Here is a 26,835-nt window from a genome sequence, read left to right on the forward strand (position 1 = left end):
GTCCATTCTTCTGGGTCACTCCATTCTTATACACTTCCCCCTTTTTTTCCAAAACCCTAACTCCTTACCCTTTTACCACTCAAATTGATGACTCATGCCTTTTATTTTACTGAAGCAATTAAAAGAGAATTTATTGTCTCACCGCCAAATCTATGAGGTTGCTTGCATCTATACCCATAAGCTCTGTATTTTCTCCTTGAAATAGATGCACTATCCCTGTTCCTATCTAAGGTCAAACCCTCCACTTCAGCACTGGATCCTGTCTTCTCTAAGCTACTCAAGAACTTAGCTCTTAGACCAATCAGTTTCTCCCTCTCAGTAGATTGTTTCTATCAGCATACAAACACTCTCCTATGTCTTCATTCAACAAAACATATAAACACAAACCTCCCTAGACTGTCCTGTTTCTTTTGCTTCAGCTCTGTTTCTATGCTTCTTATAGCAACAGTCCTTGAACAAGCTGCTTTTCTTACTATCTTCAATTCCTCACCTCAGCTCCTTTAATAAAGCTTTCTTTACTATTCCACCAAAACCACTGTATGCAAAGAGTAACTTCCACTTTGCCACATTTAATATGCAGTTTTCAATCCTCACTCTTCTCACAATTTATCTTCCAGACATCTTATTTCTTTTAACCTAACCTCTAGGACACTAAAGTCTCCTGGCTTTCTTCCTACTTCACAGTCTACTCCTCCTTGGTCTCCTTTTCTGGATCCTCCTCTGCCAGAGCTGCAAAGTTTAGAGCCCCAAAGCACAGTCCTTAGCTCTCTTCCTTTCTCTATGTGTCTTTCTTAAGATGTCTCATTCTTTCATGTGCCTTTAAGTTCCAACTATATACTGATGACTCAAATTTATGTCTACAATTCAGTACCTCTTTTGAATGTAAGACTCGCATATTTTATTGTTTACTTGGGATGTCGAATGGGAAGTTCAGATATAATGGGGACAAAATAGAGCAACAGGTTCTGCACACATATTCCTTTCTGATCTGCCCCTGTCTGTCCCAAGCTCAGGAAATAGAAACACCTAATCTTCAAAATGGCTCAGACAACAAGCCTGAAAGTCAATCCTGATCATTCTCTTCCTACGCCCTGCATAGCAGATATTAGCAAATCCTACTAGCTTAAACTCATATCATACCAAGAGCAGAACTAGATATAATCTTAAATGGCATCCACATATATATTTTCACTATCTCCACTTCAATCTCCTCAACCAAGCCAAAAGCCCCTATAACTTAGATGTAAAAGTATCCAAACTGATTTTCATTTTGCTACTCTTGTCCACCTACAACAGTCATGGTGATATTTCACAAACAGAAATTAGATCACATCATTCTTACCCCATTCAAGTTCTCCTTATGCTTAAAATAATGTTCCAACTCCATATATTTTCAAGAAGCTGAGAAAAATGAGGAGTTATTTTATACTGTTTTAAGTTCATTATAGGAAAATCAACCTATAATGTTCAAATATTTTAACAAAGATCTATTATTTAGGGTTTTTTCCAGTTTTATTTTTTAATTTCTTTTAAAACATCTTTATTGGAGTACAATTGCTTTACACTGGTGTGTTAGTTTCTGCTTTATAACAAGGTAAATCAGCTATACATATACATATATCCCCATATCTCCTCCCTCTTGTATCTCCCTCCCATCCTCCCTATCCCACCCCTCTAGGTGGTCACAAAACTCCAAGCTGATCTCTCTGTGCTATGCAGCTGCTTCTCACTAGCTATCTATTTTACATTTGGTAGTACATATAAGTCATGTCACTCTCTCACTTCGTCCCAGCTTACCCTTCCCCCTCCCTGTGTCCTCAAATCCATTCTCTACGTCTGTGTCTCTATTCCTGCCATGCCCCTAGGTTCTTTTCTTTTTTAACTGAAAACAGACTTTCATTTTTGTTAAAATTTGTGCATAGCTGTAAAGCAATAAAAATTTTATTGTATATTAGTGCAAATAAGTTAGCTTCAGTCATTTTTAAAGGTCTTGATCAGGGATTGCATGTAGATATTTCAAGTATGAAGTCATGTATTAAAAAATTGTATTAGCAAGAAAAAACTTAGAAATAAATTAAATATTGGAAAATAATTTTTGAAGCTTAAATTTAGTATTTAATAACATTCCAAACACTGTATAGATTTTATAATAATTCTGTACTATAAAGAAGACATCATGAATTTTTTCCCCCAGCTTCCACATAGATGCTTCTAAATCCTCTCTAGTTTCTCTCAGAGTGCAGGACAATTTTTTGCTATGTGAGTCATAACTTGAAAAAGATGTAAAACATAATCTTAAGAACTTTCTATGCATAAGCAAATGCATGTATTTGTTCACGTGTATATATATATATATATATATATATACCATACATTTAGAATATATATTTATAAAATTATATTTATGTAAAACCATACATTAACATATTTTGTACTGTAAACATCTACAAAAGTCTATATGTTTACACAAGTGGAATGATAGTATGCATATAATGCAAAAACTGGCCCTTTTTCTTTAAACAGAAAATTTAGTTATCTTTTTTATTTATTTGTTATACAGCAGGTTCTTATTTGTCATCCATTTTATACACATCAGTGTATACATGTCAATCCCAATCTCTCAATTCATCACAGAACCACCCCCAGCCCCTGCTGCTTTCCCCCCTTGGTGTCCATACATATTTTCTCTACTTCTGTGTCTCAATTTCTGCTCTGCAAACTGGCTCATGTGTACCATTTTCTACATTCCACATACATGCCTTAATATATGATATTTGTTTTTCTCTTTCTGACTTAACTTCACTCTGTACGACAGTCTCTGGGTGCATAATGTCTCTACAAATGACCCAATTTTGTTCCTTTTTACGGCTGAGTAATATTCCATTGTATATGTATACCACATCTTCTTTACCCATTTGTCTATCGATGAGCATTTAGGTTGTTTCCATGACCTGGCTACTGTAAATAGTGCTGCAATGAACATTGGGGTGCATGTGTCTTTTTGAATTATGGTTTTCTCTGGGTATATGTCCAGTAGTGAGATTGCTGGGTCATATGGTAATTCTATTTTTAGTTTTTTAAGGAACCTCCATACTGTTCTCCATAGTGGCTCTATCAATTTACATTCCCACCAACAGTGTAAGAGGGTTCCTTTTTCTCCACACCCTCTCCAGCATTTCTTTGTAGATTTTCTGATGATGCCCATTCTAACTGGTGTGAGGTGATACCTCATTGTAGTTTTGATTTGCATTTCTCTAATGATTAGTGATGTTGAGCAGCTTTTCATGTGCTTCTTGGCCATATGTATGTAACCTTTGGAGAAATGTGTATTTAGGTCTCCTGGCCATTTTTGATTTGGGTAATTTGTTTCTTTAATATTGAGCTGCATGAGCTGTTTATATATTTTAGAGATTAATCCTTTGTCCGATGATTCATTTGCAAATATCTTCTCACATTCTGAGGGTTGTCTTTTCATCTTGTTTATGGTTTCCTTTGCTGTGCAAAAGCTTTTAAGTTTCATTAGGTCCCATTTGTTTATTTTTGTTTTAATTTCCATTACTCTAGGAGGTGTATCAAAAAATATCTTGCTGTAATTTATGTCAAAGAGTGTTCTTCCTATGTTTTCCTCTAAGAGTTTTATAGTGCCCAGTCTTACATTTAGATCTCTAAGCCAATTTTGAGTTTATTTTTGTGTATGGTGTTAGGGAGTGTTCTAATTTCATTCTTTTACATGTAGTTGTCCAATTTTTCCCAGCATCACTTATTAAAGAGATGATCTTTTCTCCATTGTATATCCTTGTCTCCTGTGTCATAGATAAGTTGACTATAGGTGCATGGGTTTCTCTCTGGGCTTTCTATCTTGTTCCATTGATTGATAGTTCTGTTTTTGTGCCAGTATCATACTATCTTGATTACTGTAGCTTTGTAGTATAGTCTGAAGTCAGGGAGTCTGATTCCTCCAGCTGCGTTTTTTTTTCCCTCAAGACTGCTTTGGCTATTCAGGGTCCTTTGCGTCTCCATACAAATTTTAAGATTTTTTGTTCTAGTTCCGTAAAAAATGCCATTGGCAATTTGATAGGGATTGCATTGAATCTGTAGATTGCTTTGGGTAGTATAGTCATTTTCACAATATTGATTATTCCAATCCAGGAACATGGTATATCTCTCCATCTGTTTGTATCATCTTTAATTTCTTTCATCAGTGTCTTATAGTTTTCTGCATACAGGTCTTTTGTCTCCCTAGGTAGGTTTATCCCTAGGTATTTTATTCTTTATGTTGCAATGGTACTTGGGAGTGTTTCCTTAATTTCTCTTTCAGATTTACCATCATTAGTGTATAGGAATGCAAGAGATTTCAGTGCATTAATTTTGTATCCAGCAACTTTACAAATTCATTGATTAGCTCTCATAGTTTTCTGGTGGCATCTTTAGGATTCTTTATGTATAATATCATGTCATTTGCAAACACTGACAGTTTTACTTCTTCTTTTCCAATTTGTATTCCTTTTATTTCTTTTTCTTCCCTGATTGCCATGGCTAGGACTTCCACAACTATGTTGAACAATAGTGGTGAGAGTGGACATCCTTGTCTCATTCCCAATCTTAGAGGAAATGCTTTCAGTTTTACACCATTGAGAATGATGTTTGTATATGGCCCTTATTATTTTGAGGTAAGTCCTTCAATGCCCACTTTCTGGAGAGTTTTTATAATAAATCGGTGTTGAATTTTTTCAAAAGCATTTTCTGCATCTATTGAGATGATCATATGGTTTTTATTCTTCAGTTTGTTAACATGGTGTACCACATTGATGGATTTGCGTATATTGAAGAATACTTGCATCTCTGGGATAAATCCCACTTGATCATGGTGTATGATCCTTTTAATGTGTTGTTGGCTTCTGTTTGCTAGTATTTTGTTGAGGAATTTTGCATCTATATTCACCAGTGATATTGGTCTGCAATTTTCTATTTAGTAGTATCTTTGCCTGGTTTTGGTATCAGGGTGATGGTGGCCTCATAGAATGAGTTTGGGAGTGTTCCTTCCTCTGCAGTTCTTTGGAAGAGTTTCAGAATGATGGGTGTTAGCTCTTCTCTAAATGTTTGATAGAATTCACCTGTGAAGCCACCTGGTCCTGGACTTTTTTTTGTTGGAAGATTTTTTATCACAGTTTTAATTTCATTACTTGTGATTGATCTGTTCATATTTTCTATTTCTTCCTGACTCAGTCTTGGAAGGTTATACCTTTCTAAGAATTTGTCCATTTCTTCCAGGTTGTCCATTTTATTGGCATAGAGTTGTTTGTAGTAATCTCTTATAATCCTTTGTATTTCTACAGTGTCTGTTATGATTTCTCCTTTTTCATTTCTAATTTTATTGATTTGAGTCCTCTCCCTATTTTTCGTGATGAGTCTGGCTAATAGTTTATCAATTTTGTTTACCTTCTCAAAGAACCAGCTTTTAGTTTTATTGATATTTGCTATTGTTTTCTTTGCTTCTATTTCATTTATTTCTGCTCTGATTTTATGATTTCTTTCCTTCTGCTAACTTTAGGGTTTTTTTTGTTCTTCTTTCTCTACTTCCTTCAGGTGTAATGTTAGATTGTTTATTTGAGATTTTTCTTGTTTCTTGAGGTAGGCTTGTCTAGCTATAAACTTCCCTCATAGAACTGCTTTTGCTACATCCCATAGGTTTTGGATCATCATGTTTTCATTGTCATTTGTCTCTAGGTATTTTTTGATTTCCTCTTTGATTTCTTCAGTGATCTCTTTGTTATTTAGTAATGTATTGTTTAGCCTCCATGTGTTTGTGTGTTTTACATTTTTTTCCTTGTAATTCAATGCTAATCTCATAGCGTTGTGGTCAGAAGAGATGCTTGATATGATTTCAATTTTCGTAAATTTACTGAGGCTTGATTTGTGACCCAAGATGTGATCTATCCTTGAGAATGTTCCGTGTGCACTTGAGAAGAAAGTGTAATCTGTGGTTTTTGGATGGAATGTCCTGTAAATATCAATTAAATCTATCTGGTCTATTGTGTCATTTAAAGCTTGTGTTTCCTTATTAATTTTCTGTTTGGATGATCTGTCCATTCATGTAAGTGAGGTGTTAAAGTCCCCCACTATTATTGTGTTACTCTCGATTTCCTCGTTTAGAGCTGTTAGCAGTTGCTTTATGTATTGAGGTGCTCCTATGTTGAGTGCATAAATATTTACAATTGCTATGTCTTCTTCTTGGATTGATCCCTTTATCATTATGTAGTGTCCTTCCTTGTCTCTTGTAACAGTATTTATTTTAAAGTCTATTTTATCTGATATGAGCACTGTTACTCCAGATTTTTTTTGATTTCTGTTTGCATGGGATATCTTTTTTCATCCCATCACTTTCAGTCTGTATGTGTCCCTAGGTCTGAAGTGGGTCTCTTGTAGACAGCATATATATGGGTCTTGTTCTTGTATCCATTCAGCAAGCCTGTGTCTTTTGGTTGGAGCACTTAATCCATTCACGTTTAAGGTAATTATCGATATGTATGTTCCTATGACCATTTTCTTAATTGTTTTGGGTTTGTTTTTGTAGGTCCTTTCCTTCTCTTGTGTTTCCCACTTAGAGAAGTTCCTTTAGCATTTGTTGTAGAGCTGGTTTGGGGTGCTGAATTCTCTTAGCTTTTTCTTGTCTGTAAAGCTTTTGATTTCTCCATCAAAGTTGAATATGATCCTTGCTGGGTAGAGTAATCTTGGTTGTAGGTTCTTCCCTTTCATCACTTTAAGTATGTTATGCCACTCCCTTCTGGCTTGTAGAGTTTCTGCTGAGAAATCAGCTGTTATCCTTATGGGACTTCCCTTGTATGTTATTTGTTGTTTTTCCCTTGCTGCTTTCAATAATTTTTCTTTGTCTTTAATTTTTGCCAAATTGATTACTATGTGTCTTGGCATGTTTCTCCTTGGGTTTATCCTGTATGGGACTCTTTGTGCTTCCCACACTTGGGTGGCTATTTCCTTTCCCATGTTAGGGAATTTTTCATCTATAATCTCTTCAAATATTTTCTCTGGTCCTTTCTCTCTCTCTTCTCCTTCTGGGACCCCTATAATGTGAATGTTGTTGCATTTAATGTTGTCCAAGAGGTCTCTTAGACTGTCTTCATTTCTTTTCATTCATTTTTCTTTATTCTGTCCCACAGCAGTGAATTCCATCATTCTGTCTTCCTGTTCTTCTGCCTCAGTTATTCTGCTATTGATTTCCTCTAGCATATTTTTCATTTCAGTTAGTGTATTGTTTATCTCTGTTTGTTTGTTCTTTAATTCTTCTAGATCTTTGTTAAACATTTCTTGAATGTTCTCAATCTTTGCCTCCATTCTTTTTCCAAGGTCCTGGATCGTCTTCACTTCATTATTCTGAATTCTTTTTCTGGAAGATTGCCTATCTCCCTTTCATTATTTGTTTTCCTGGCATTTTATCTTGTTCCTCATCTGGTGCATAGCCCTCTGACTTTTCATCTTGTCTATCTTTCTGTGAATGTGGTTTTTGTTCCACAAGCTGCAGGACTGTAGTTCTTCTTGCTTCTCCTGTCTGCCCTCTGGTGAATGAGGCTATTTAAGAGGCTTGTGGAAGTTTACTGATGGGAGGGAGTTGTGGTGGGTAGAGCTGGCTGTTGCTCTAGTGGGCAGAGCTCAGTAAAACGTTAATCTGCTTGTTTGCTGATGGGTGGGGCTGGGTTCCCTCCCTGTTGGTTGTTTGGCCTGAGGAGACCCAACATTGGATCCTACCTGGCCTCTTTGGTGGGGCTAATGGTGGACTTTGGGAGGGTACATGCCAAGGAGTACTTCCCAGAACTTCTGCTGCCAGTGTCCTTGTCCTCATGATGAGGCACAGCTGCCTCCCACCTCTGCAGGAGACCCTCCAACACTAGCAGGTAGGTCTGGTTCAGTTACCTATGGGGTCACTGCTCTTTCCCTGGGTCCCAATGTGCACATTACTTTGTGTGTGCCCTCCATGAGTGGAGTCTCTGTTTCCACCAGTCCTGTCAAAGTCCTGCAATGAAATCCTGCTAGGCTTCAAAGTCAGATTATCTAGGAATTCCTCCTCCCGTTGCCGGACCCCCAGGTTCAGAAGCCTGTTGTGGGCCTCAGAACCTTCACTCCAGTGGGTGGACTTCTGTGGTATAAGTGTTCTCCAGTCTATGAGTCATCAACCCAGCAGTTATGATATTTGGTTTTATTGTGATTGTGCCCCTCCTACTGTCTCACTGTGGCTTCTCCTTTGTCTTTGCATGTGGGGTATAATTCTTGTTGAGTTCCACTGTCTTCCTGTTGATGACTGTTCAGCAGTTAGTTGTGATTCTGGTGTTCTCGAAAGAAGGAGTGAGAGCATGTCCTTCTACTCCACCATCTTGAACCAATCTCACATGTAGGTTCTTCAGAACCATTTTTTTTTTTTTTAGATTCCATACATATGTGCTAGCATATGATATTTCTTTTTCTCGTTCTGACTTACTTCACTCTGTATGACAGACTCTAGGTCCATCCATCTCACTACAAAAAACTCAATTTCATTTCTTTTTATGGCTGAGTAATATTCCATTGTATATATGTGCCACATCTTCTTTATCCATTCATCTGTTGATGGACACTTAGGTTGCTTCCATGTCCTCGCTATTACTTTAAGATACAGAAATTAAAAACTGAATAAAAATTAGAATAATGATAAAGAATAATATTTGTCAGTGATTTAGATGTGTGTAGTTTTGACACATAAATTGAGGTTATACTCTGAAGATAGAGTAAAAAAATTAATGTAAAGTCACTACATATAGGGATTTTTTAAAATTCATATTAGCATATTTTTTTTAACATTTTCCAAAATGTATAAGTGTGTTTCCCTCATTTCAGCTTGAAGTAAACTTGAGGTTCCTCGCTTTTAAGGCAGTTTAGCAATTTAGAGAAGCAAACAAACCATTAAAAATCCTGAGGAGAGCACTTCTAGTGAGTTTGAAAGACTGGCTTTCCTCTCTCTGGGAAGCGCACCTCTCCAGTAAGTGGACAGCTGCAGGAAAAATAATCACAGATCCAACAGACCCTGGAGATCTGAGGGGTGAGAGATGTCACAGACAGACTGCTTGCATATGCTGCTCTAAGTCTTGTCTTTTCATGTTGTTTTTGCTTCTAACACATTCTGAGAGAATATAACTTGAAAGTTGGTCGAAATATGGTCAAACAATGATTTAGATTACAAAGTACTGTGAGAATATAAAATTCTGAAGCCAAATTTCTTTCATTAATGATACTTTGTATAATCATTTACATCACTTTGTCAGTACAAATAAATTCCAGTTTCTCCTTTTTTCTGAATATGAATTATTTTCTTCCCCTCCTTTTTCAATATGTCTTCAGATTTAATAATTCCATAATTATCAGGGAAAATACTAGAGTTTGTGTTCCATTTGTATTTTAGCTTGACTATTTGATAACATTTTCCAAATGGATCATGTCACTTGTGCCCCTGTAGAGAAATTTGATCTTATGTAATACTCAAGAGGATGGAATCATTTAGAAAATAAAATGCTTATAACCAGGACAGTGATCTAAACCTGGAAAATGTTATAACCCTGATAAATCACATTTATGATGTGTTTTTTTCCTTTCTCACTTCTCTAAAAGAAACCCATAAAACTGCTACAACTTGAATTCTTAATAAACAATGGAATTAGTCACAGACTGAGGACCCATCTTTCCAGAATTAGAAGACTTCAGTGAAATACTCTTTTCTTATTATTTCATAAGCAATTAATACTTTATGGTTTTAACACTGTTCATTCACATTCGTTGTGTCTATTAGATAAAATTCAGCTATCTTTGTCTTGAAAACTGTGCTTCTGGCTTTACATTTTCTGAAGAATAACTTAAGAGAAAATAATACCCAGCAGTACTAATTATTTGGTTATTTGGCAATATTAAACTCAGCTTTTTTTTTTTTTTCCATTGAGAAGAAGGAAACAGGAAGCAAAGAACAAGAATTGGACTCATTATGCCTCACACTATGATGCCACAGTTAACGTACTATATAAATGTGTTAAAAGGTGAGTAGTAGGGTGTCTGGATATACAAAATGCTTAATGGATTAATTTTAGTGCTCATAAAATCGGAGTGCAAAAGCTTGAATTCATCCATTTTGCAGGCTGCCTGATGAATCTGGTGTACCAGGCACACCCCGAGGAGGGCCTTAGCCCCTCGGAGTGGCTGGCTAGCTACAGCTCTCTTCAGGAGCAATTGCAGAGTGTGCCAAATTGTGTGATATTGGTTCCCCTCTTGGGACTAATTGAGAGCACCAAACTCATTCTCACTTGTGATTCAAATAAAAGATTTGAGGACCTGTCACTATTGATTTTTCTGGCAGAGTGGAAAAGGACAGAGTGTCCCTATGGTATCAATGCAGCTACTTCACTAGAAAATGCCTAGTTTTTATAAAATGCCTATGAAAAAGATGACATTTTTTGAAATACCTCCTAATTACTTCAGTTTTATATATTACACTACTATGAGTGTGAAAACCCTAGAGTCCTACAATTACCATTAGACTCATTCCTCTAGCCGGTTACATGTGCTAATGAAGGGAAGAAAAAAGTAATTATAACTCTATAAATGGCTGTTTATTAGTGAGTCATCCTCTTCTTTTTACCCTTTTAAGCTGCTTTTCTGGATGCATCAGGCTGTGTACACATTTTGCTTTTTTTAAATGTCAAAAACAAATCTTTAAAGAGGAGGAGGGGAAGTAACACTTAGAGTGCTATGTTGGTATGAAAAGCAACTTCAAAATTTCTTCATGCCGTTCTCAATCAGGAAAGAGATTTAAATAGTCTAGTTTTCTTTGTATTGCTTTACATTTAATAACAGTATTTACTAAACATTGCTCCCTGGTTACCTATAGTGAACTGAACTACTACTTCAACTGCATTTTCCATGTAAATTTTAACTATAGGACAGAATAGAGGAGGTTTGTTACCATATGAAAAGCATGTAATATAGTCACTTATTTGCTCTCTCTGGCCAAATAAACCTGGATGCTAGAAGCAGAAAAAATTGATTTATTTCACTATTTAATATCCTCCGAGTTGTATCTTTATATAATTTCCCACAGTTCATCAAAGCCTCAATTGTCTCTGAGTGAATTCACAGACAAAGAGATTGACATTCTGCCCTCCAAAGCTAATTTGGCAACTGCCAATCCCAATTTAGGTGTCAAATGAGTTCCAGCGGTCATGTTAGGATGATGGTTCACAGTGAAGAGGGGGATTTTGATAAGGTTCTCACAGACTGAGAGCACATGAGGGTGTACCATGATGAATTGGACATAATTCTCAAGTAAATTTTGCCAATATTTCAGGATCTAAGAGCCCACTTAATATGAGATCACTATAATCTAGATAAATTATTTCAAGGTTTTAAAAAATATATATAGTGGTTTTCATTGTTTTTATAAAAAATTCAAATATTTCTAAATTTAAAGCCTTGGAACTCTTACTGGAAACATATTCTTTCATTTTTTACATGGCTCTGTGAATAATAAACCTATAAAAAGTATAGCTGCTTTAATTTGGCATAGAACAAAAATTGCTGTTCTAGAATGATTTCTGACTAGGCTTTGAAGACAAACAGGATGGCACTGGCTTAGACCGTGTTTGTATCTTCTTTCTTTTATTTCCAGCAGGATACTCTCTTGAAATATTAATCTCTGTGCTTTTATTTTTCACACTTAACTTTTGCAGACTTTACCTAGTGAGTCAGGGACATCCTTCTTGCTTCAAAGAGAATTACCATTGTTTTAATAGGAATGCAAAAAGAAAAAAGTAGTTAGTGCTTAATTTTTTTTTGACTTCCATATCAGAAATAATAGCTTTGAAACCAAAGCTTTTGATTAATGAGGAAATAAAAGGTTAACTGAACAAAAGACTGGGTAAGGAAAACTGCACATAGTGTATTTCTTAATAACAAATTAGAAAGAGAGCAGATAAGACTGTATAAGCCCAAACCTAGAGAAAATAGAGTCAGAGATGCTGCAGTCATAGAAGGGTGTGTGTCTTTGAATGAGTAGCAGATCTTCCTCAATGTGGAGAGCACCTAAGTCAGCATTCTGAGGATGTCACAATGAACTTTGCCAGCAGAATGGAGACCCAGGGGAGTCAATACCTGGAGACCATTCTGCTCTTCTAGGGAGCTCAAGCTGACTATTTTCATTGATCTGTGGGAAGACCTTCTACCAATATTTTACATGCATGATGCCTGTGAATCATCCAGCAGAAATGATGTTTGCTCATGCCCCAAGACTTTTCTTATGCTCATGGAGATTCCACTATGTGGAAGGTCCTCGTTTCAATACCCAAGACACTTTTAAGCCCCACAAAATAAAGCATGGGATTCTTGACACCCACAGGGGCATCTGAAGGGGGAAATCAGCAAAAGGGAAAGACATTAAAGTAAGAAAGTACAAATTAGAGCAGCTAATTTACTAGAACCATCTAGTTCTTGCAGAGAAAGAGAAAACAACTCAAATATTAGAGAAAACAGCAAAATTGTGAAATGGTTTCCACTGTTTTAACCACAAGAGTAAAGAAGGCAGAAATCCAAGTGGGAATTCTCAGATATCTTTGTGGCTCTCCATGACAGCTTCATGGAGCATATAAGACTTTTGTTACCCTAGGAATAAGGATCCTTGGCTTCTGGAAATTCAATTCTAATTTTTAAAATGCATGCAAATAAAGTAAAATCAGAGGCATGGCCATTCATGGTCTAGTCAACTCCACCATGGACAAAGGTATGAGAAGGTTTCTGGAAAGAATTTTGTCACACAAATGAAGAATATATATGATTTGAGTATTAAAAGATGAATTTAAGCATAAATTCTCCCCAGAGCTCTAGGTCCTCTCTTTTAGCATGTGTAGGAATTTTCAATTGCCCGATATGCATATAAATAAATGGTATAAGATAATGCTATCTTTCTAGCAAGATATTTTCCCTTTCCCTAAACTAGACAGATAACGTAGTAGCTGATCAGCTTATTTCAATCGAGGACTGTGCTGAACTGAGCCTGGATTTTAGTCCCCATAATGTTTAGTGTGCCTCTCTTTTGACCCTGGCTTGTTCTCCATGTTTCTCAACTATAACTTGAGTTTATTCTGCAGAGCCCCTCTCCTATCTTCAGTCTCCATTTTGTAAGACTGCCAAACAACTTAACTATGTTTTTTGGTCTGTCCATTTATTCCTTTAGCCTTATAAAGAATTCATCAAATACTCTAAGAAGAAATTTGTCCATCTGCCTGAGGCCCTCTCCCTTAAAACTACGCTGATTTATACAAAGCCCAGAAATAGCCTTCTATGGGTTTAAGACCTGGATTCGTAGTCTCCTTCCCTAACCAGAATTAGCAAATGCCCCCAGAGTACAGCATCTTCTAAAGGTCAACTCATCTCGTTGAGGCATTTACATTTCCAAAGTATCACTAACTACTTCAGCACATCTCTACAATTTTTCATTTGTTATAGTCCAAGGTTTACAATACACACACAAACTATAAATAATAAAAAATATGCATTTCTTGCTTCATCTCATGGTCAATCTATAAAGATTTCTGTAGCCTCCCCCAATACAAAACAATTCTTTTCCTCTTTTATTCATATTTTGCAATAAACTTGGCCTTTTTTCCCTTTTCTGAGTAAAAAGTGAATTAAGGAAGTTGGATTCTTTGCAGATGATAAATCCTTCTGGACATGTTGCATTTAAGGTGACAATGGAATTGACATGACACAAGCATAAAGTTGGAGATGTGGGACTTTAACTTAGCAACAAGGTCAGGACTGAAGATATAGATATAGATCTGGCAGACATGTGTAGAGATGATAGCTTAAATTATGACAGTGAACTGCACTTTCAAGTGAAAGAATGTAAACAGAGAAGTAGAGAGGTCCAAAGATCCGACTCCTCACTTTAGGGGCCTTAAAACAAAGTGGAACAAGTAAGCAAACAAAACTGAAGAAGAAAATAAGCAATTTAATTCAATGCACTATTAAAGGAAACAAGAGAACAGAGGCAGTTACAGTTTGACCAAATTACAAAAGGTTGGTTCATTTCTATTTTGGAGGAAAATTACATTATATTTAATTCTTAATAACATGTAGGACATTTATCCTACATCCAAAAGCAAAATCTATTTTGAAGGTTTGAGAAATAATTTTTTTTCTAATACATTTAATGACAGTTGAAGTTTTCTTAGACTATATGCATTTTACAAAAAGAAAACAAAAAAATATGAATCCAATCAATTGTCCTCTTGATTATTTGTTAAAGTTAGTCAAATCTATTATCACAAGTATTCTTTGTTTATTAATAATTGTACAGATTTCTTTACTTTTTGAAGAGCACCATTAATTCAAGTTAAAAATGATTATAAGAGATGTCTCTCCATACCACCTTTTTTCATATGAAATCATAAAAGAAAATTTTGATACAAACATTGATTTTGCTGAGCTGAAAATATCTAAATATCAGATACCTTTTTAAATGAATAATTCATTTTTTAAATAAAAGGAATAAAACTGGGATTGTTGTAATAGTACATTTTTTAACACAGCACTTGCAAATGGTTTCAAGGATTTCTGCCCATTGCCTACATTGTATGACAGGTTTTATCCTCTTCCTGTCTCTTTTGTTTACAAGAGAACAGTTTTATTTCTCAAAGCTTAAATAAGTCACATTTTTAAAAAACATATTTACTGGAGTATAATAGCTTTACAATGGTGTATTAGTTTCTGCTTTATAACAAAGTGAATCAGCTATACATATACATATAGCCCCATATCTCCTCCCTCTTGCATCTCCCTCCCATCCTCCTTATTCACCCCTCTAGGTGGTCACAAAGCACCAAGCTGATATCCCTGTGCTATGTGGCTACTTCCCATTATCTATCTATTTTACATTTGGTGGTGTATATATGTCCATGCCACTCTCTCATTTCATCCCAGCTTACCCTTCCCCCTCCATGTGTCCTCTACGTCTGCATCTTTATTCCTGTCCCTAGGTTTTTCAGGACCTTTTTTTTTTTTTTTTTAAGATTTCATATATATGTGCTAGCAATGGTATTTGTTTTTCTCTTTCTGACTTACTTCACTCTGTATGACAGACTCTAGGTCCATCCACCTCACTACAAATAACTCAATTTCGTTTCTTTTTATGGCTAAGTAATATTCCATTGTATATATGTGCCATATCTTCTTTATCCATTCATCTGTCGATGGACACTTAGGTTGCTTCCATGTCCTGGCTATTGTAAATAGACCTGCAATGATAATTGTGGTACATGACTCTTTTTTTTTTTTTTTTGCGATACACAGGCCTCTCACTGTTGTGGCCTCTCCCATTGCAGAGCACAGGCTCCAGACGTGCAGGCACAGCGGCCATGGCTCACGGGTCCAGCCGCTCCACAGCACGTGGGATCTTCCCGGACCGGGGCACAAACCCGTATCCCCTGCATCGGCAGGCGGACTCTCAACCACTGCACCACCAGGGAAGCCCCACGTGACTCTTTTTGAATTATGGTTTTCTCAGGGTATATGTACAGTAGTGGGACTACTGGGTCATATGGTAGTTCTATTTTTAGTTTTTTAAGGAACCTCCATAGTGGCTGTGTCATTTTATATTCCCAGCATCTGTGCAAGAGTGTTCCCTTTTCTCCACAGCCTCTCCAGCATTTATTGTTTGTAGATTTCTTGATGATGGCCATTCTGACCGGTGTGAGGTGAAACCTCATTGTAGTTTTATTTGCATTTCTCTAATGATTAGTGATGTTGAGCATCCTTTCATGTGTTTGTTGGCAATCTGTATATCTTCTTTAGAGAAACGTCTGTTTAGGTCTTCTGCTTATTTTTGGATTGGGCTGTTTTTTGGATATTGAGCTGCATGAGCTTCTTGTATATTTTGGAGATTAATCCTTTGTCAGTTGCTTTGTTTGCAAATATTTTCTCCCATTCTGAGGGTCATCTTTTCATCTTGTTTATGGTTTCCTTTGCTGTGTAAAAGCTTTTAAGTATCATTAGGTCCCATTTATTTTTGTTTTATTTCCATTTCTCTAGGAGGTGGGTGAAAAAGGATCTTGCTGTGATTTATGTCATGGAGTGTTCTGCCTATGTTTTCCTCTAAGAGTTGTATAGTATCTGGCCTTACATTTAGGTCTTTAATCCATTGTGAGTTTATTTTTGTGTATGGTGTTAGGGAGTGTTCTAATTTCATTCTTTTATATGTAGCTGTCCAGTTTTCCCAGCACCACTTATTGAAGAGGTTGTCTTTTCTCCCCTGTATATTCTTGCCTCCTTTATCAAAGACAAGGTGACCACATGTGCATGGGTAAACCTCTGGGCTTTCTATCCTGTTCCATTGATTTATATTTCTATTTTTGTGCCAGTACCATACTGTTTTGATTACTGTAGCTTTGTAGCATAGTCTGAAGTCAGGGAGCCTAATTCCTCCAGCTCCACTTTTCTTTCTCAAGAGTGCTTTGGTTATTCAGGGTCTTTTGTATTTCCACACAAATTGTGAAATTTTTTGTTCTAGCTCTGTAAAAAATGTTCCTCACTCTGCTATATTTTGGAAGAGTTTGAGAAGGATAGATGTTAGCTCTTCTCTAAATGTTTGATAGAATTCATCTGTGAAGCCATCTGGTCCTGAGCTTTTGTTTTTTCTAAGGTTTTTAATCAGTCTCAATTTCAGTGCTTGTGATTGGTCTGCTTATATTCTCTATTTCTTCCTGGTTCAGTCTCAGAAGTTTTTGCTTTTCTAAGAAGTTTTCCATTTCTTCCAGGTTGTCCATTTTATTGGTATATAGTTGCTTGTAGGAATCTCTCATGATCCTTTGTATTTCTGTGGTGTCAGTTGTTACTTCTCCTTTTTCATTTCTAATTCTATTGATTTGAGTCTTCTCCCTTTTTTCTTGATGAGTCTGGCTAATGGTTTATCAATTTTTTTTTTATCTTCCCAAAGAACCAGCTTTTACTTTTATTGAACTTTGCTATTGTTTCCTTCATTTCTTTTTCATTTATTTCTTATCTTATCTTTCTGATTTCTTTCCTTCTGCTAACTTTGGGGATTTTATTGTCTTCTTTCTCTAATTGCTTTAAGTATAAGATTAGGTAGTTTACTGGAGATGTTTCTTGTTTCCTGAGGTAGGATTGTATTGTTATAAACTTCCCTCTTAGAACTGCTTTTGCTGCATCCCATAGGTTTGGGGTCATCATGTTTTCCTTGTTATTTGTTTCTAGGTATTTTTTGATTTCCTCAGTGACCTCTTGGTTATTTAGTAGTGTACTGTTTAGCCTCCATGTATTTGTATTTTTTTTACAGATTTTTTCCTGTTATTGATATCTAGTCTCACAGCATTGTGGTCGGAAAAGACACTTGATATGATTTCAATTTTCTTAAATTTACCAAGGCTTGATTTGTGAACCAAGACATGATCTATCCTGGAGAATATTCCATGAGCACTTGAGAAGAAAGTGTATTCTGTCATTTTTGGATGGAATGTCCTATAAATATCAATTAAGTCCATCTTGTTTAATGTATCATTTAAAGCTTGTGTTTCCTTACTTATTTTCATTTTGGATGATCTGTCCATTGGTGAAGTGGGGTATTAAAGTCCCCTACTATGATTGTGTTACTGTTGACTTCCCCTTTTATGGCTGTTAGTATTTGCCTTATGTATTGAGGTGCTCCTATGTTGGGTACATGTATATTTACAATTATTATATCTTTTTCTTGGATTGATCCTTTGATCATCATGTAGTGTCCTTCTTTGTCTCTTCTAGTAGTCTTTATTTTAAAGTCTCTTTTGTCTGATATGAGAATTGCTACTCTAGCTTTCTTTTGATTTCCATTTGCATGGAATATCTTTTTCCATCCTCTCACTTTCCGTCTGTATGTGTCCCTAGGTCTGAGTGGGTCTCTTGTAGACAACATATATACGGGTTTTGTTTTTGTATCCATTCAGCCAGTCTATGTCTTTTGGTGGGAGCATTTAATCCATTTACATTTAAGGTAATTATTGATATGTATGTTCCTATGACCATTTTCTTAATTGTTTTGTTATTGTAGGTCTTTTCCTTTTCTTATATTTCCTGCCTAGAGAAGTTCCTTTAGCATTTGTTGTAAAGCTGGTTTGATGGTGCTGAATTCTTTTAACTTTTGCTTGTCTGTAAAGGTTTTAATTTCTCCATTGAATCTGAATGAGATCCTTGCTGGGTAGACTAATCTTGGTTGTAGGTTCTCCCTTTCATCACTTTAAATATGTCTTGCCACTCCCTTCTGGCTTGCAGAGTTTCTGTTGAAAGATCACCTGTTAATCTTATGGGGATTCTATTGTATGTTATTTGTTGTTTTTCCCTTGCTGCTTTTAATATTTTTTCTCTGTATTTAATTTTTGATAGTTTGATTAATATGTGTCTTGGTGTGTTTCTCCTTGGATTTATCCTGTATGGGACTGTGTGCTTCCTGGACCTGACTGATTATTTCCTTTCCCATATTAGGGAAGTTTTCCACTATAATCTCTTCAAATATTTTCTCAGTCCCTTTCTTTTTCTCTTCTTCTTCCGGGACCCCTATAATTTGAATTTTGGAACATTTAATGCTGTCCCAGAGGTCTCTGAGACTGTCCTCAATTCTTTTCATTCTTTTTTCTTTCTTCTGCTCTGCAGTATTTATTTCCAAAATTTTATCTTCCAGGTCACTTTTCGGTTCTTCTGCCTCAGTTATTCTGCTATTGATTCCTTCTAGAGAATTTTAAATTTCATTTATTGTGTTGTTCATCATTGTTTGTTTGCTGTTTAGTTCTTCTAAATCCTTGTTAAACGTTTCTTATATTTTCTCCATTCTACTTACAAGATTTTGCATCATCTTTACTATCATTACTCTGAATTCTTTTTCAGGTAGACTGCCTATTTCCTCTTCATAAATAAGCCACATTCTTACATAGCTTTCTTACATACCACCTTTCTTTTTTTTTTTTTTTTTTTTTGTGCTACGTGGGTCTCTCACTGCTGTGACCTCTCTTGTTGCAGAGCACAGACTCCGGATGTGCAGGCTCAGTGGCCATGGCTCACGGGCCCAGCTGCTCCGCAGCATGTGGGATCTTCCCAGACCAGAGCACAAACCCGTGTCCCCTGCATCAGCAGGCGGACTCTCAACCACTGCGCCACCAGGGAAGCCCACATACCACCTTTTTAAATGAAAATGTACATCTAGATCTCAGAAGCAACTATCAAAATTATTAAAATGTGACAGCTTTCTAGACGTTCCTATTAAAAACATTCATTAGGTATAATTAATTGCTCTAGGGTATGTTTAACAATATAAGTTTCTGATAATATAATGAAGCCCAAGGGTTATATACCTGCATCCTTAGTATAGAAACAAATTGGGTTGATTTAAGTGTAAAATAATCCCTTGGTTACTCTTTTATGATCTGTAAATTAATTATTTTATTTCTAAAGATAGGTGGTGCATCATTCACTAATGTTGCCCATAAATTACGAAAGTAGAAACTGAGATCTCAAAATAGTCATATAAAGAAAAGTGTTAGGATGTAATTTCAGCTAAGAGTAGTTTACAATTATAACACACCCAACAGAATACAGTTTTTTGCAGATAGCAGAAGAGCACTAATTTTTTTCCTGTGTGTAACTATTCAAAAACTATTTCATAAATTTTGTTTTCCCAGGTGACGAATCTAATAGGTGAATTACCATATTATATGTGTTTTCCTTCTAACAGTGCACTTTGAAGTTAACTACAGAACAAACAGATGTCTTCTCTTTTCAAAATAACTCAGTTCAGTTAATACCTGGGATTAGTTTGCATTTCTATTTGATATGTGAGCAAGAAAATCACAATTGACCAGAATAATCCAACAACACAGTAAGACTTTTTACATCAGGCATTCTCAAAAGTATTAATCCAATAGTCCAGGTCACATTTAATGCTCAAAGGCAGTTGCCTACAAAGTTAGCAAACACTTTGGGTTACAAATTAATGTTATCTCTGTTTCAGTTAATGTTATCTCCATTTCATTAACAGAACATCTATTAAAATATCACCTCAGAAAGTAAGAATCTGTAGGATGCTTCAGGATATTTAGTTATAACACTAATATCTAAAACATTAATATAAATAGTGTGGAAATAGTTATTATGCAATGTATATGTTTATTTGTTCCTACCATATTATGTGCTAATTTATATGACATTCCCAATATTTTATTAATATCATTGAGATAAAATTTTTAAAAAGAAATATCTCTGGTTGATTAGTTTTATTTTTCCTTAAATCTCATGAGGATAATCATTAAAATATATTAATAAATGTTGTAATAATAATGTTGGATTTACACAGAATTTTTTATGAAAAATATATTATCTATACAATTATGGGTACAAAGAAAATTGAATATCAACCAGGTCAACCCTGTGTACCATATTATTGTAATTAAGCCGTTTCATTCCTGAAGGTACACACTGGCTTCATTAATGATGCTAATATCTATTTCTCTCATAAGTACATGGCAGATAGTTTAGCAGAAAAAGCAGAAAAGACACTGGAAAAGGACAACAAAAAGTTCTAAACTCTAACGGGTAACTCAAGTTTGCCTTAATATTTTACTGCTTTTTATCATTTCTTGCCAATATTCATTATGAAGAAATCACTTCTTTACAAAATGTTTTATGGAAACAAACACTTCTCTCTCACATATATAAAGACCACAGAATTTCCTCCCTGATTCTGTTTCCCATATTTGTCCCTCAGCCTCAAACAAACTGACCAATTCTTATGGTCAAATTATTTTATTTTTTGGGTGAGGTGAGGGAAAAAAGTGGTTTATATTCTGTAACCTAAGTATTATCAGCAGTTTCAGGAGTCCCATTTTTGAGCTTTCATATATCTGTACATTTTTCAATCACCATTGCTTATTTCTGGCACTCTGTTACTTGAAGAATGTGAAACAGTTGCAGAAGCTAAAGAATTAAATGGCATAAATATACCTTTCTCAAACCCTTTGAGCAGGAAAGGGAGGAAAATCCCAGTACAGATAACAATATAACTTTGCCCTTTATGGTTTTCCTTTAGATTATTTGTTAAAAGGAAATTATTAAATTTTCATGTGCTCTTCAGAGTCTAGCCTTGATTTATAAGATGAAAAGAAAAGGAAATATTATTAACTGCTTCACTGCCATGGGATAGTCATTACCTTCCTGTGTGCATTAGAAGAATTCTTAGTCATTTGGGTTGCAACTCTCTTCAAATTTAATGTTTTAGGATGTGTCCTCGTTATGGTTTCAATGCCCATGTCCAAGGTCATGGGATCATAAGCTTTATTTTGTGTCTGCAGTCATCACATGGAACAGTGAGAAAAATTACACATTTGTGCAGCCAGCTTGGCTCAGATTTCTCCCTCTTTTTTTTTTTAATATTAAACACACTCTGATCTGCTAGATCATCTTACTCAGCCAATATGCCTGAATACCTGTCCTCCAATTATTAAGGTGATTATTTAAAATTGAAAATATCATTAAAAGTCATTTTAGTGAGGAATCTCTTTGAACAAAGTGGATTATTCAGCAGAGATATATAAATTGGATAAGGAATTCAAGTCCTGGGAATGTGAGCTTTAAGCAGAAAATGAAGTGTCTTTCCTAGAGCTACCTGAACAATTCTTTTTCATTGGTCATGTTATGTTCAGGAAAGGACTGTCTGCTGCTGAGAGTGTGGAGTATGATGACCGGCAAGAATACAGAAATGTCATCCACCAGAGCAGACACTGCCGAGGGCCACAATAAGGACTTGTCCAAAATCTGCTCATAAAACTACAGGTTCCAGAAGCCTTGGGTCTATTTCATATGATAACGTCACCCTCTTACTTTACCTTTCATCATTTGAAATTGAAAAAAAAGTTAAGATTATTTATACTCAATATCATAGTTAAATAATAAATAAACATACTTGAAAATGCCCAGAGTGCTTTGGGAAACTCCTGTATGCTAGATTATAAATGTGTATTACCATCATCCCCACCCACCAAGATATATAGCCCTGCAAAAGTAGTTTCTGAGCACTTTTTAGCTCTTTTAGCCTTTGAAAGCAGGTTATCATCTCTGGGTTTTAAAAATATCAACATCTTTGCAGGGTTTTTCTGATCTATGGGATAGAGAGGTAAAAGAACATTTTACAATCTCTATCTTGTAAAGTTAATATGAAGAAGTACAAGGTTACAACCCTCTCAAGAGTCTCAAGCAAGATTTACTGCTACTTTGAATGGATTATCTCATTTGACTTATTTGCTGTTAATTGCATTCCAAAAGAAGAAGAATGTTGGTTTTAGAGATCTACAACCTGCATTATTTCAATAGTAAGGCATTTATGTTAGAAATATAATAGCAAGACACATGCAAACACACATACATACAGACACTCATACAAGGACAGCACAAAATAAAGAAACCTAAATGAAAATGTTTGTATTTTAAGCCCTTCCTAGACTATTTTAGAATAAAATGTCTATTTTATTCATTTATGTAATAAATCATATCCCTCTGGTAACAGTTTTATTCAACTAAAACCCACCAATTATTTGAATTATTACATTGCTATTTGGGTCCCGTCAGGAAAGTCTTTAGCAGAGTAATAAGCCAACTAAGTGATTTCAAAAATCTTCAAGATTTTATCTCTGAAAAACTTCCTACTCTGCTTCAGAAATCTCTTACAAGTCAGTGTTTTAAAAGTACACAGTATGGTCACGGTAATAATCAATATTTCATTTAGTTTTGCTTAAAATAATAAAATGACATTTTTGTGACACACTGAAATGTTTCTTTGATGGTAGAAATGCAGAGAGATAGATGAGGACATCTTTCAATTTACCTTCATTCGAGGTGCATCTAAGTGACAAGAGCAGGGTGAGACTCTGCCTTACTTAGGAAGAGGCTTGTTAACACACAACTGATGACTCAGGCAAATCAGGTGGCAAATTACCTTTGAGAGGTCCCCAGCCTCCAAATAGAAGCAGATAACAAACACATTCCACGTAACCCAGAGGACTAGCCAGACAGCATACTGTAGAAAAGCAAGAGAGAAATAACATAATTAATTTTGAATCAACTGAATAAGATTTAAACAGAACTTGAACTTTTGAACACCAAATCTTAAGATTAGTGGAAAATACTAGATATTGTTTCTTTCTAAGGAACAGGATGAGATGTACATTTATCTCTAGTTTGATTTTTTTCCTCACTGTAATGGACTCTTATAGTATTACAGCTCAAACTTGCTTAGGGATAATTTTTCCGGTTTTTAGACAAAAGAAATAGTAGTCCACATTTCTGTTTTAAGAGGAAATGGTTGTGGTTTCTAGACATCTTAAAAAATGATGCCCCAGTAGATATATCAACTACAACCAATTTAAAAGAGAACTCTTATCTTCCTTTAGCAAGATCAACCCAATGTTTGATAACATGTAGCCTTTCCCCAAGTTACCTAGGGTCATCTTCAAATCAGTTTTCATACCTCTGTCCCATCTAATCAGCTTCTCTCTTTGGCATCTTCTTTCCATTTATCCTTTCACCTTCTTATTTTATCTTCTCATGATCTCCCACTTTAGTGACCATCTAGTTATTATCTCTAATTTTATTCTGTCTTCTATTCAGTGTGCTTTATTCATCAATGGCAAAATTTTGTTACCAAGACACAGTTCTGAGCATTCAGTTAACCAAAATTTATTAAGTCCTTAGAAGGAAACATGCTAGAAAAACACTGAGGATACAAAGACCAATGACAAATTCTCCCTGAATTCAAGTCAAGTGAAAAAGGTAGATTAGAAAGAGATGATTCTTATACAAAAATCATAAAAGGGTATAGAGTCTGAGCTCAAGGAAAGAAGATGGGAAACGTGTATAAACTATGATGAGAAAAGGTAGTCCTGCAACGTCTAACAGAAGAGGTGAAACACCTTCCATAAGAGGTGAACCAAACTAATTTATGGATTTTACCAAACAGCAGTGTGGGGGATTGGAAAGGCCATGGTGGAAGGTTGAAGTAAACAAAGAAAGCAGCAGGTGTTAACTTAAAAAAAATGGAACAAGAGGCTACCATGTCATTTCTCTGCTAAATGAATACCAATGGCTCCTATTCTTTATATGAGTTCCAAATCTTTATTTTATAGTTCAAGGACCTCCATGATCTTGTACCATGTTATATTTTCAGACACACGTTTCAGTCCATCTTTCAAGTCATTATGGATTATGGACACATTGGATTACTTGTTGCTCCATGTACATGGAAAGCTATTTCTCACCTCTGTGCCATTTTAATAATTTTATCTTTTAATAATTTTCATTTTAATAATTTTACTTTCCCTAAGTACTCCTCTTGCTATCTATCAATTTTTTTTATTTTTCTTCAGAAGTCAATATAAATATCATCTCTTGAGTGATATCCAATTAGAAATGATGTATCCCTGCCTTGTGTTCCAATAAGATCTTGCTTACTCGAATTTCATTCCAAATGTCTTATATCGAATTATTTGCATATTTTCCCCAGTGCACAATGATAAGCTCCTTGAGAGAAAAGACTCTTTCAATTAATGATTATATCTCTAAGTTGCTAACTTAGTACTCTGTACAAAACAGGTACTCAGTAAATATTTTGTAAGTCAATCAATGAATGAGGAACAATACAGAAAAAAATCTTAACTATTTTCAGAAGCAGAACTGCTTCCACCCATCCCAGATCTGATTTTTATGAGAATTCTATGATCATTCATGTAGTGTGAGGACTGAGAGCCCTAAATGATGTTTATATAGCAATAAACACTGACTCAGCTGTTTTCCGGGAGATGCATTCATCTCACTGTTGAATATGTGCACTGCTCTGTAAGAACATAATAAGAGCAAAACTAAATGATCCAACACAAAAGAAGGGGTTTGAGAAGTGAAGGCTGCATACTGGAAATAGGGTCAGGAAGCTAAGCAGGCTGGGGCGTAGAGCTTAAGTTTTAGAGCAGAGATCTAATGAGATGTCTAAATTTGGTCTGTATTATAAAGTAGAAACTTGTTCACAAATATTTTTAAATATTAAAATCTAGATTTATTGGGTTGTTTTGCAGATTTGGATATTAGTTTTAGAAATATAATGAAGTGCTGGGTCCCACTTTAAGGGTAAGTAAGTGAGAAAAGAAAATGCTTGTAAGTTCCTGTGACTTGGTTTATATGAGTGTAAGAAAGAATGAAAGCATGATTGACTGAAGTGTTTGATCATGTTCTTCGTTCCTGGTGACACACTTTCCCTACCTTATTTATAATGGAGAGCTAAGTAAGCACTATTTACTAAAAAGCAAAGTAGAAGGATAAGTGAAATATTTGGTAAGAGCGGATGAAACACACTGTATAACATATATTATATATTCCTGAAAATTTGTCATTGGTAGTTAGGTTTCCTGACGAGGCATTAAATAATGTCAATAGAAAAGCTATAGCTTTTCTATTTTGACACTGAAATTATATTTTCAGATGATAAAATGCTCAAAATATTATCTGTGTCTATGTGTTACACATGGCATCATCACTATTTCATTATACGTTGAATGTATAATAAGAATTTGGAATTTTCATCCAGATAAATTTAGATATCACTCATACTAAGTTATGCATTTATGTGTATGTGTAAATGTAAATTATACTTAGTTTGGTTAAAAAAGGAAGCTGAGAAAATTATGCTTTAGTCCCCCAAATTAATAATTTTAGGGAAAGACAGGTAAGATAATGGGTCACATGCAAACAAATTGCATATAAATATTAAGAACTTGGGACCTAAAGTTTGCATCACTTAGGAGCTCTGTGGCTACATGCAAGTCTCACTACTCTTTAGTTTCCTCAAATGTAAAATAGTCTTTTATTACGATGATTATGTTATATCATCCCCTCTCCTTGTTTCAGTAATACGTCAGTAATCCCTAGATTTTAATCTCCTTAGAATACTAAAAAAATATATACTTTTTACATTAATTTTTGCAAAATATTTTTCCACCTAGTTGAACTTGCAATCTAGACTTTATTCCTTAATGAAACATGTTCTTCCCTAGAATAAGTTTCTTTATTGATACATGAATGCCAATATTGATAGATGGATGACATTTTATAAAGCAAACCGTTTTTCATTTGGTTTCATTAAAACAACAATTTATTATTTATGGTTGACCATACTATATAATTATAAAGCATTTTCTATATCATACCTTATGAGTTGCTGTTTCATGTTATTTTTAGTAATGATTTTGTTCTTTTTTATCCCATTTCTCCTAGAGTAATCCAAAAGGATATGTCCAGAGGGAACATAATAAATGTTCCTTCTATATCTTTGCATTTATTTGCATTATTTTCATTTTATTGCATATTTAATTACAAACCAGTTAGCCTACAATGCACTCTACTTCATTAAAGTTTACAAAGGAGAATTATCACCTTTAGTGGTGTGACACCTTTAATAAACACATATGCAAATATATATAACTGGTTTAAATTATATTAGTGACTTTCTCTTTAAAACTACCACAGTTTAGAGAACTATTATTCAATAATATCATAATTATTCGAACAGGGGTCCCCAACCCCTGGGCCACGGACCGGGGCCACCCAGCAGGAGGTGAACTGTGGGCAAGTGAGTGAAACGTCATCTGCCGCTCCCCATTGCTCGCCTTACCACCTGAAGCATCTCTCCCACCCCCCAGACCCCTGGTCCATGGAGAAATTGTCTTCCACGAAACCAGT

At 35.2% G+C, this 26,835-nt stretch overlaps 1 protein-coding gene across 2 annotated transcripts in view; it reads right to left on the minus strand.

Moving 5' to 3' along the window:
* The window catches only part of NKAIN2 (sodium/potassium transporting ATPase interacting 2), a gene marked incomplete at both ends in the record, with an annotated part of 979,365 nt that overhangs the window by 430,142 nt on the left and 522,388 nt on the right, over positions 1-26,835 (minus strand). For both annotated transcript variants that reach the window (XM_082633451.1, XM_082633450.1), the window contains one exon: positions 23,048-23,128. In XM_082633451.1, the coding sequence (XP_082489577.1) occupies positions 23,048-23,128 (81 nt within the window). The remainder of the gene's footprint in view (positions 1-23,047; positions 23,129-26,835) is intronic.

This window comes from Mesoplodon mirus (assembly GCF_964341445.2).
Source record: "Mesoplodon mirus genome assembly, chromosome: 10".
Taxonomy (NCBI): domain Eukaryota; kingdom Metazoa; phylum Chordata; class Mammalia; order Artiodactyla; family Ziphiidae; genus Mesoplodon; species Mesoplodon mirus.